This window comes from Eucyclogobius newberryi, unplaced genomic scaffold (assembly GCF_026437365.1).
Source record: "Eucyclogobius newberryi isolate DKJ021-1_F unplaced genomic scaffold, fEucNew1.0.hap1 SCAF_9, whole genome shotgun sequence".
NCBI classification, from domain to species: domain Eukaryota; kingdom Metazoa; phylum Chordata; class Actinopteri; order Gobiiformes; family Gobiidae; genus Eucyclogobius; species Eucyclogobius newberryi.
The window spans coordinates 3,478,932-3,491,293 of record NW_027316532.1 but is presented as its reverse complement, the minus strand read 5'-3'; the positions used below and the strand labels follow the sequence as shown (position 1 = coordinate 3,491,293).

General features: G+C 38.5%; 1 protein-coding gene across 1 annotated transcript in view; it reads right to left on the bottom strand.

Annotated features, from left to right (window-relative positions):
• The window catches only part of LOC140353875 (BMP/retinoic acid-inducible neural-specific protein 3-like), a 269,485-nt gene extending 257,608 nt beyond the window's left edge, over nucleotides 1–11,877 (bottom strand). The window contains exons 1-2 of the mRNA XM_072438634.1: nucleotides 11,733–11,877; nucleotides 1,376–1,704 (exon numbers count right to left, since the gene is read on the bottom strand). Of these exons, the coding sequence (XP_072294735.1) occupies nucleotides 1,376–1,650 (275 nt within the window). The 5' untranslated portion in view covers nucleotides 1,651–1,704; nucleotides 11,733–11,877. The remainder of the gene's footprint in view (nucleotides 1–1,375; nucleotides 1,705–11,732) is intronic.
• Between the last annotated feature and the right edge of the window lie 485 nt (nucleotides 11,878–12,362).

Genomic DNA, 12,362 nt, shown 5'->3' with positions numbered 1-12,362 from the left:
CCTCCAGCTTTGAGAGGGAGGTGCTGGAGCCAGAGTCCTCCAGCTTTGAGAGGGAGGTGCTGGCAGCGCTCTGGGACTAACCCTCCTCATGTTCCACCTGCTTCCTCTCCTGCAGAAGGTTCCAGCTCATTCAAAAGGATGTGTAAAATTACAAATGTATAAATTACTATATGAAAATAGTTCATTTGATTTCAATCTGGAACCATTGGAGCTGCATCTTCTGCAGGAGAAATGGACTCCTTTTTCCTCTGTGTCCCCCACTCTTCTCCAGGCCATATATTAGTTAATATATAGTTCTGTATGTATATATTATTTTTATATATAGTTATTTATTTTTCTATTTTTCCACAAAATAAATTACATGTTATATTCTAAAACGTGTGTCCTGTATACATGCAACTTTTTCATATAATACTGGGTAGTTTGTGGGAAAATCAGTGGCTGGATAGAAAATCGGTATCGGAATAATCGGTTTCGGCAGGTCCAACCTCCTTAAAAAACGGAAATCGGTATCGGCCAAGAATTTTGGAATCGGTGCATCTCTAAAAAGTTAATCTAAAAATCTACTGACAAATGTTATGGATAGATGTTGATGATAAGTTTTGCTTGCGAATGTACCAAAAATCTGACTCTGCTCATTGGGTTATCTGATTCTTCTAGTTGCCATGTAAATGTAGCCAGTGTTAAAGGTGCCATAACATGCTTTTTTTCACGTTTCGTAGTCTATCCTAAATGTATAATTGATAATAATAATTGTTGTGCAACACCCTTAACATAATAGTTAAGAAATATCGCCCAGACCTTGGACCCCCTCACCAACCAGGAAATGCAAACGGCTTGGTTTGATATTCGCCCCCACCCTTGCGAAGAGCGATCTGGCTCCCCCGCCCACCCGTGACGTAGTCTCAGAGAGAGCGTGTGTGCCCCGCCCACCCGTGACGTAGCCCCACAGCTGTCTGCTCCGTGCTGCGCCGCTCCGCGCGAATGAGTGAGAAACGATAGAACTTCAGATCAACACTACTTTGAGACTAAATAATTGACGCGTGCTTGCCCGTATGACGCGGTCTTGCCCCACCGCCCGTCAGTTTGGAGATTCGAGGAAAGGAGATAGTCTGTACTATAGCTAAAAACTGCGGGAATCAATCAAAAAAACACTCTGGACATATATGAAGCACAAATAGCAATGTAAGAAGGTTAAAAGCTCTGACAAGTCGATTTTGCATGTTATGGGACCTTTAAGGAGCGCAACATTTAACATTTGTACAGTGGAAAACTGGCTTTTTAAACACAGCACAGAGATGCAATTAGACAATATCACCAAAACAGTTGATCATCACAAGAATCAGATCAAGATTGGATTTTTAACACTTCTTACCTGTAGATCTTGTACTTGGTGGTGAATCCTTGCAGGTACCTCTCGGTGAAATCGGTAAAGTCCTGCGAGTGGTGGAAGGGGCCCTTGTCGGACAGTAGCCAACCCAAGGGTCCGTTGGCTCCACTGAAGCCCGTCCCCGTGGTGGAGGACGAGGAGGCCCCTGGAGGGTCCCCTGGTGCGGCTCTGACCACCACACCGCAGCCCAGCAGCCACACACACCCCCATAGAAACATGAGCGCCCTGGGTCTAGAGGTGGAGATGAACCGGCCACTCATGCTGCTGCCCCCTGCCCCGCCGACTCCTCATTCTCCCTGCACTCCCACACGGCTCTGCGCAAAACACGAAGAGGACAACAACAACACAACAACATCAGTTTCATCAAAGTTAAGTCAGAAATGATTCACACTCTAGACAATTGCAGGGTTCTATCTGCGTGCTTAGTAGATATTTGTGATTCAAGTTTTTGACACTCTTTGATGGTTGGGTCTAAATTGAGAAAATAAAAATGGTGGTACTTCTGGCGGGGCGTTCTGATTGGTCACAACAGCGGAACGAGATCAGAAATCGAACGTTCGTCAAATTCCGTTTAGAGAAAAGCACTGATGTCTTTCATGTTCACAAATGCACAAAACAACACGATGTGAACGTTTTGTAAAAATATAGAGTGGGTATTTTGCCATGTTTGCTTTGATTTGTTTGGTGCGTCGTGCATCTTTGTCTCCACTAAAACCACAATACTGCCCTGTGATTGGTCCGGTCTCGCACCATCGATGGTTCAGCCCCAACACGACACTAACAAGATGGACTCTCTCGCACAAATATAGTGAAAGTCTATCGTGCTGGCCAAGTAAATACTTTGTGGATAGAACTTTTAAATTCAGAAAATGCATAGTTCTCATGAGTTCTAGAGAAACAAGTTCGCACAGAGACATATCAAAGAATCAAGGATCTATAACAGGCTAAATGCCTTCAGGAGCCGCTTAAACCATAATACTACATTGTCTGAAAGTGGTGGGTGTCTGTTGGCACGGTGACAGCCCTGTGGCGCTGCAGTTTAAGGCTCCAGTATTGAGACTTGTTCAAACGAGTATCTAGGAACAATATTAAACGTATTGTTCCTAGATACTATAGCCTTTTGAACCATTAGTTCTTTATTATATTTTGTTTGTGTTGGTTTCAGATCCATTTGTCCTAGTACACTACAGTACCACCTTTTGAGACCCAATCCGTCTCTTTATTGTGTGGCCTAGAATGTTTCAATATGGCAATAAACATATGCATCTTATTAATTTGCAGATGTTTAATTGATCAAAAATACCTTGAAAAACATACATATTTAATGTCAAATCATACTTCATAAGAATCAAGACGTTTGTCCGTGTACCTAGGGCTGCGAGAACAAGAACAAAGTTCATTTTGGCTCTGGCATTTCTACTTTAAGCAGAATCCGAGCGTCTGGTAGAGCACATGTGTACACATGTGCAGAAGTGTCCACGCATCTCTCCTTCCTTTCATTCATTCAGGGAGGGCATCTGTGTCTCTGGTGCACGCTCACAACCGCCTCCTTTACCATTCAGACTCTGTGTTCATGTATCTATGTATGTGAACAAGGCCAATCCTCATTCACGTCTCATTTAGCCTGTACTGTGATAAGTGGCACTATATAATAAGGCACTAAAACACATTTTAGTCTGTCATTTGAAAAGTCAAAGAGGGAGTTACTTTTATTTGCCTCGATAAAAGCCACTGATTATCAGCTCATGATTAGGTCAATCTCAGACTGCGTGGTAGAGAGTGCGTTGAGGGGTTTATAAATCAGGATGCGCGCCTCTAGTGGTCACTACGAGTATGCACATGCTCAGTAAAATTGCTTCACAATATTTGGCATCACCGTCTTGTCTCGGGCTCGAGATAACTTCAGTGCTATACTGTGACACAATCCAGACAAAGCAACATGCTTGTCTCCATGGAGACAAGCATGAAGCAGACGCGCCACGTTTACATAGAGCACCTTTAATATGTCGTCTTCATGGTTTATCATTATTCCTCACAGTATTTTCTCTCAAAGTCTGTTTTAAATCATTGCCTTTGACCAGAGCTCCTTAAAACGTTCATGTTGTTGCCTCGAACCAGTTCCAGCTCAGTGACTGCAGGCCCAGTCAGAGGAGATGGTAGAGAATGAATACATTAATGCTAATGAAGTGTTAATTAATTAACCATGGTATTGATTTGAGGTCGTCTAATCCAGCCCTCTGGTACAATGAACTGTGAGTCAGTGAGGCTTACTCACCCCTTGTGCTAAACACAATGTGTCAGCACATATTTATTTAGCTTTAGACATGCTACAGAGAATTACTCTGCAGTGTGGCAGAGTGGGTAGCACTTCTGCTATCATTTGTTAAAACAGCATCTTCTTTTGAATGAAGAAAAACATATTATTCCAGTGGTAGATAATTATACCTGTTTGGTTGTTTATTCATTTGATCAAAGTTGTGTGAAATATTGACTTTTATGGCATAGCGATAGAAATTAATTACTTATTTTTGATTATAATATGCTCTCTCTCTTCTTTTTTTTAGATTAGATTGTGACTGGAATAATCACAACTATTGATTAATCGAACATTATTGACATCCCAATCAACCTGTTAAATATACATTGAAATGAATGGTGCAGTATTGTTATTGTCCTTTAAACATGCTCTTGTCCCTTCGCTTTGGCATCTCAGCTTTTAGAACTTAAACTAATGCATGTATTGAAAAGCACACTGACGAGTCTGACGAGGAGTTATGGACTTCATCATATCAGAATTGGGATTAAACCAGGACTAAACCCCAAATGAAACCTGGACTAGATTAACAAGGACTAGAAAAGGACCTGTGTAATTTCTTAGCCTCATAATCTAAGAGACCTTGCTGCCCTTTGACCCAGAAGGCAATGGTTATATTGATCTGAGGTCGTATCATGCGACCCTGTGTCACTGCAGCCTTCCATCAAGTGGAGCTTCAGTGTGTGACAATACGCTTTTAGCACAACTCATATTCACTTCATAAAGCATCAAACTGAGATTTAAATACAAAATCACTCAACACAGAGATGAACAAATTTAACTTAGACCTTTTGTGCTTTAACCTTTTTTTGTGGATGTATTACTATTGAAAAATGACAAATATTGCGTCACATCAAATTGTACTTTTAAAAGTGACTTGTGGCATTTGTTTCTGGTGAACGGTCGGTTTGTGTCAGTAGAGATGTTATTGCTTTGCCAGGAATGATCCGATGTATGGCTTTAATTGTATCCATCGTCATAGAAACAAGCCGGCAGCGACTCCCCTGATGTATCTGAGTGGCTTTCATTTGTCAGGCTCCATTTGGTTTTTCATATTTTGTGATATTCCAATTTCTCCATTGTAATCACATTATGTTCCACTTCACTTTTGCCTCCATTTCAGAATTTACAACGTGTTTACAGACTTTTAAAGGGTCCATTGACTATAACTGCCTTCCCATCAGCTTATGTTTAATGTGCATTTTGAAGAATCGCAAACGTCACGCGAGGTAGAAACACCAAATATTGCATTTCGAAACTTTCATTTGCATAAAAATACAAACACCTTTGACAAGTTTATAAAGTTCAGGATGAGAACAAAGCCAACTTCTAATTGGCTCAGATACAGTACGTGTCTCGTGATCTTTAGCATTATTAAAGTGTTAACAACCTGCCAATGTTTGGATACCACAAATACGTAGTAACAGAGTACACGTCTATCAAAGCCAAACTAAGGCGGACCAGAACGTTAAACTGTTAAGCTCAACCACGCAGAGCCGAAACAACTTTATTCACACAAATTCAGACAATATGCCCATTTTGTAATTGTGGAAACGTAGTTATTGATTTGAATATTTGTATGTCTTGCATCGTACATTCAGCAACAAAAGATGTTTAAATAGATGTTTAAATCGAATGCTTTCAGCGGATATTTTGGTTCTTCTTTTCTTTTTAAAGGGGCTGTTTTTGATAAGAATAAAAAGCTGTGGTCATACTATCACTTGCATATTTACATTTACAATATATCTATACTGGGACAAGACGGATTTTACTTTATTACATGATGAAAACAAATTAGGTACACGCCCTTCAATCAGTACCATTGACTTGTTCTTGATTAATTTTCACCTCCTGCCGCCTGGTACAATGTGCAGCTGTCCATCTCTGGTCCTGGGTAATGAATGCACAGATAAATCAGAATTGTCCGAAATGACTGATTGCTTGAGTGAAAGGTCAGACGTGTCCATGACGACTTTCCCCTTCTGGGTCTCTGCACAAATCAACTGACTTCCTGCAGCTGGGATTCATGTATCCATTTTGAGTTTAGAGTCTGGGCGGATGCATTTCACGTACATTCAATGAAAAAACACCAACAGCATACGATAAGCTGCAAGATAAATCTCAATTGAATCATCAAAGACTGCAATTAGCTAGCTATTATAATCTCCTTTGCAAACAACCAAATGTCCTTTCTCCACATATATCCAACCGCCTCAGATTGATTTAAAAAAATAGGACCGTTGTGGTAGTGACTAACAATTTCAAACCAAAAAGGATGTCTGTGTATGAAATAAAGCTCTTAGGCAACGTGGCGCTGTGCTAATGGAGCCAGGTGTTTGTTGTGAACACAGTTTGACCACACAACTGTGAATGAAGCTAAAGGAATTCTTTGACAAGGGGATCTTTTTTTTTGTTGGGGAATTAATTTGCCCTTCACTTAAATTATCAGGTCACACTGAGCTGTCAAGTTGTACATGTCTTATGGTCAGACATGTCATGTATATTTTTTTCATTGATTTAATGTATTTAATTCTTTTGTTTATTCATTGACTTATTTGACTTATTTTATCTACTTCATTTATTTTATTGCATATTAATAAACGCGTCCGTAAATATGCCAAAATTAGCTGTTGCCGCTGTTACAGTCAGCCTAAAAACAGGGAAAAATACAATAACGCCATGATTTTACACAGAAGTTGGACATATTTCTACTATTTACATTATAAGACACAGACACGTCAATACTCCAGTTACAGACACACAAGAGAGCAGACACACACCGTAAAGGAAACAAACACACGCCATTGTTTTAACTGTATTTGAAGGTTCCAACACTGAAGGTACTTTTCCCCCTCTCACTGCGCCTGTTTTCTGCTGTGGCTGGTGGTTCTGATCTTCATAAACTGACTGAGCGGTGGAGATGACAAACCTCTGTCGATTGTACAAAGTCAGAGTATTTGACCGCGTGTTTGCGTTGTATGTCGTACGGTGAGTGTGGTTTGATTTTTCACAGTTCGTTTGTGGCGTGATCCGTTGTGTAGACAGTACGTTACTCGACTTTTGAATTTAATCTTCCAATTTCCTTTTGGGTATTTAGGTTTCCCGTCTATAACGCGTGTAGTTGGCTAATCCTCCAGCGATATTATAAGGACCAAGATCCTGGCTACAAAAAATGAATTACAAAAATATTCGTAGCTGTAGAAATATAATATGATATCACATAGAAATAAGTGTTCTGGTTGGCTTGAATTCAAAGTAATAAGGTCAACTCATCTATGACGGTTGTATTCAAACTGCTTTTGAAGGAGATTAATTGGCATTGAATTTTTAAAGGTTTTGAAAAATGTTTTGCTTCAAAAATTACAGCAATCTATGCATGTCCAAACTATAAAACGTGACTACCGACAAAGTGGTTTAGTAGCAACCCAAAAAATCCAAACCAACATTAGTTTCAATCATTTCGATCGGAATACTTTTATTGTTTATGAGTGGTTTGGACAAGGTGCAATTTACTTACTTTACTATTCAGTTTTGACTTGGAATAAGCTATATAACAGCTAAAAATAATAACACGTACTAACTAAATACATCTATATGAGTCAGAAATACTCACATCAAGCTTGATATTGAATTGAATTAGTAAATCGCAAAGCAAAGATTCACTATGTAAGTTTTCAATAACTTACGTTTCAAAAAGTGAAAATGGAGGAAAATGTTGTAAACTTCCAATAAAAGGCAAAAAAGTGATATTTCCATGTGGCTAATTTGAGTAATTTCACATTTGTCTGACATTTCAACCTCAATTAATACATTCAAAGACAAGTTGTAACACAGTTCTGTTGGATTTATATCATATTGTGTGAATATTGTTAACGCCATACTCTAACAAACAACAAATCAAATTCAGATTCAGATTTTTTTGTATTTTTCTTCCCTTTAAGTAATACTTTCTATGCAAACTAGGGCTGCAGGACATTGAAAAAGATTATGAGATATGAAAAATGTTATCATGCTAGCGCAATATCAATATCACTGTGACATTTTAATACACTTTTTTTTATACACACAATTTTCTGTCAAAAGTTGACAAAATCAAATGGACGTTTTTCATTCACAAGTAAATTTTCGTCCGTTTGTTGCAATATCGATACTTTTGCGATATACTGTGCGGCCGTAACGCCACAAAATACAGTCTTATTCAGTCCAAAAGCTGTCGTTTAGACCTCTACACACACGTTCTGAAATGCATTAGATTCCTGTCTTAGTTTATCAGTTCATAGTTCATAATCTTCTCTCAAAGCTTAATTAATTCCCCTTGCTTCGTTTAAAATGTGTCAGATTACAAAGCAAAGATCACAAATCTAATCACAATCGCAGCATTGTTTTTTTTCTCTGCTCCAAATCGTACATCCCTAATATCCGTTTTTTTTTTTTTTTTTGCAGCGGATACTATGTTAATTACACGTTTAGATAAAGGATTTCATTACTGGCCACGTGCGGGGGAGGGAAGAGGGCAGCGAGCAGTCTTGGCACGGCATTAAAATGGATGAAAAGAAAGTAGCCGCGCAGACCATCAAAGTGTCGTTTAGCTTTGGGCATGGCTCGAATTCAAAGCGAGTGAACAGAAGCACTCTATGCGAGCGTGAAGGAGAACACTGCGTCGCTATTCTGCAAAAAGAACACGAAAATAAACAAAATACCTGAGGAGTTTTTCAGGTTTCGTGATGAAATGTATTGTCGAGGCACGGGTTTGACGGCTCTTTCAACCGCAGTGGAGCTTGTTTTTTTTTTACAGTTTAATTGCGATTGTTCTGACAAATGTAGCAACGATTAGGTTTGCGGTTCAAGTTTTAATGGTGGAATTTTGTTCAGACAAGAGAGTTAACATTTGGGAGAAGACCTAACCTAATACAGGAATTCCATGCCTTTCAGAACATGTTTGTAGAAAAGAAAATTCAAACATTCTCATATGGATCGATCTCGATTTTGGATTCGATTTGATTCGATAGTTTCAAAAACCAAAGTAAAAATGACTTTTAGTAAGGATTTCATGAACATACACTAACCAGACTTCTGTTTAGTTGTGCCGTTTAACACATCTATTCATCAGATTTCTTCCTCTGAAGTCTGATTTCTGCTGCAAACATGTTTTTACCTGTTTTTTTACTGACAGAGAATGATCTGTGGACTCTCGATTCAAAAACTCCTTCAAAATAATGAATCATTTCCCATGACTCATTCTCGATCTGTCGATGTATTGCCCTGCCCTTTGTTTGTAAAGGTCTAAACTACGGGAATTAGCAATTAGTTCTTTGTTTGTTTCGAAAATTCTGTCCCTAAAATAATTGCAGTCTTTGCGATATGTTGATTGTGACTGTACGACTCGATTGCAATAAAGCCAATTTACACATTACTTGTTATTAATCTTGATTCAACAGATCAATTCTGTCATTTAATATTCTTGGAGCCTCATGTATCTTTATTTTGTGTTTGTAAAAATGTATAACTTTGGGGAGAATATGTGCTACAACTGCTACTTCGTTGACGTTAAAGTTAAAGGGGCTGTACCCAATGTTTTTCTTTATGTAAAATATTTGTTGCATCCCAGGAGCAGGAGTGCTGTTAGCATGTTAGTTGTTGTTAGCTTTCACAGTGACTCTCTCTGTCCTCCGTGTAAAGGTGAAAAGTGTATAAACTCATTACAGTGAATGATTAAGATACCCAGAATGCATTAGTAACTGCAAAGAGTTCAATACTCTGTTTTGGATGTTTTAACTCTAAAAATTCAGTTCAGCACCTTCTCCAAAAAGTGCATTTTGGTCAACTCGAACACAGCCAGTACTGTAGCCTACGCGGTGCCATGTTGTGTACCCACGATTAGATCATAATAGGGGGGTCAAGAGTATCGAAAATATGACTAAAACTGAACTGAAAAACATATAGATACAAAAAATTATATTTAATAGGACAAATTTGGACCTTTCCAGAACAGTTTTGCAACGATCTTGAGCTTTATCAGAACTACATTGTATGCAACATAAAGAAAATAGTGTTGTCACGATACCAAGTTTGGAAACTCAATTTCAATTCTGAGGAATACACATTTGATTCTCGATACTGATTTTGATACCATATTAATAATTAAAAATGCTCTTTTTTTAGAGATTGACATTCTCAACACAAAATACTTTCTTGTATTAAACATTGTGGTTCTATTTGTGTTGTTTTGATTAAGCTTCAAATCATTTCACATTCAAATGTCACATTTTGTCCTGTTAATATTATAGATCAAGTATCGATAGTTGTTCAACGAGTATTTCATTTCTATATTAGTTTTAGTATCAATAAGCATCTGGTTTCTGATACTTTTGACAACCCTAAAAGAAAGCACAATTATTTAGTCGTGTAAATTACAGTCAATGGTCAAAAAAATTGAGCCTATTCTATCATGCAAACATTGAGATAACTTTTTAGTATTGTAATAGTTGATTTATTTGTAACTGTAGGGCTTTAGTTTGTGGAGTTTGCTCTACCCTTTGTACATGTTAATATCTAGTTAACAAGTATTTATGTAATGGTTTCTCGCATAAATCCAGTGGTCTTGTGGTCTTGTGAATGTACTTTGGGTCAGAGCATGGATATAGGTTTACTAGCTCCATGCCATGCCCCCTTTTAGCTGACCAATTGATGCACAGGACATGTCTTTATCAGGTGGTCACGAAGGGTTTTAAAAATGTGAGTCATTTCCTTTGTGGCTCAAAAGAAATTGGTCCAAACTCTGGTGTGTACTTTACTCTACACAACACCCATGACATAATAATTACTCTGAATAAATTAGACAATATATTTACATGCATGGCTGCAATACATTTGAGCAGAATTCCAGCAAAATCATACAATCTGGACAGTATCAAAATGTTATGGAGCCTTAAACCGGATTGTTAATAGAATAAATATAGACAATATATGAATACATAGCTGTAAAGAATATGTTTTGAAATTGAAGGGTTCATTTGTAAAAACAGATATCTCATTCCCCCAACCTTTTTTTGCTCTTTTGATACCATCTCCTACAGATATTAATGATAAGAGTATAAACCCTTTAATATCTCATCAAAATGTTCAAAATTCCAGAATAGAGGCGACTGGAGGCAAAATCAAGAACGCATTTTCTAAGATTAACTGACATCTGATCTAATGGATTTTCTTCTTCAAAGCTAAATATAAGATACAATTCTGAATTCCTATGGTATTTTTAATACTAATCGTATTGCAAAGAATGGAGGAAGATTTCTAACCTAAAAATTGTGTTTAAGATAATAAGATAAGATAATGCTTTATTGTCCCACATGGGGAAGATTTGAGCTTCATAAAAAGTATATTTTGTGGCGACATAAGTAATAATCTATATCTGTAGATTAAATGGAAACAAACTGGAAACTATTGTGGGTTCAACATTTCTGTGGGTATTTGTCCGGTTAAATAAGCAACTCATGTAAAATGCATTATTATATGTCTTTTAACTGAGCTTTGATATTAATCACATGTACCCCAGTGGTTTTCATTTGCCAAAATCATCTCGATGTTTTCATATTTTGCAACAGTTTTACCCATTAAAATCACATCATGTTTCACGTTTACCGACATTCCATCATTTAAGAATGCCGTGCTACAAACTTTCAAAACGGCGGAGGGAATTTGCTAAAGAATGGATTTAATATTATTTTCAATGCACTAAAATAGATCCGGCTTTTGGAGAACAATACTGGACACAGAGTAAATTGGAACACTTCGACTAATGATTAATTTATTTTTTAATTGTTTGGAATCTGTTTTCGCCAATTGTCGGAAGAAAATCATAACCACGCGTCTGGACACGTAACGCGGAGTGCCACAAAAACTGCAACACCAGCCGAGCCAATGTCGTAGGTCAAGTCGAAGTTACAGAATCTCGCTTTAACGACATTTTAATCACCATTTTATTATATATTTTATGTTTTTTAGGGGGGGGTTGCACACTTGTCTTACCGTATTCTCAAAGTGCCGTAGTCCGATGAAGAAGTGTCCGTAAAATCCAGCGACAGCGCGTCGAAGTAAGACCAAATTGGACGCGTCGAATCGTCGTCATTGAAGACAAACTACACTTCTCGTTTGTTTGTGTTTTTCTTTTTTTGTTATTCTTGTTGTTTTTTTTAATAAAACATTCTTTAAAAAAAAAAAAAATCGAGGCAACTTGGCATCCAGCGCGGTCCAGTCCAGTCCAGTCCAGGTGTGCAGACTCAACTCGTATCCTCCATCGCGAATAAACACATAAAATCCAACCGGAACACGAAGAAAGTCCTTAGAAACACACGGCAAACATTCCCGGAGACTTGAAAGTATTCATTTCTCTTTCAGTCGCGGAGAACGACCGCAGCAGAGCCCGGACTCCCGCTCCCGGAGAGGCAAAGCGCGCACGGACCGGGGCGGAGTGGATGCTGTCGGTTCGCGGACTCCCGGCGAACTGAGCGTGTGACCGGCTGCGCGCTGTGCTCCCCTCCCCGGCTGAGGTACCACCGCCGCCGCCACCACCGCCACCACCACCGCCGCGGACGAGGGTGATTTATTCCAGCAGAAGAGGAGAGAGAGGAGAGAGAAAGAAGAGGAGAGAGGGATGGG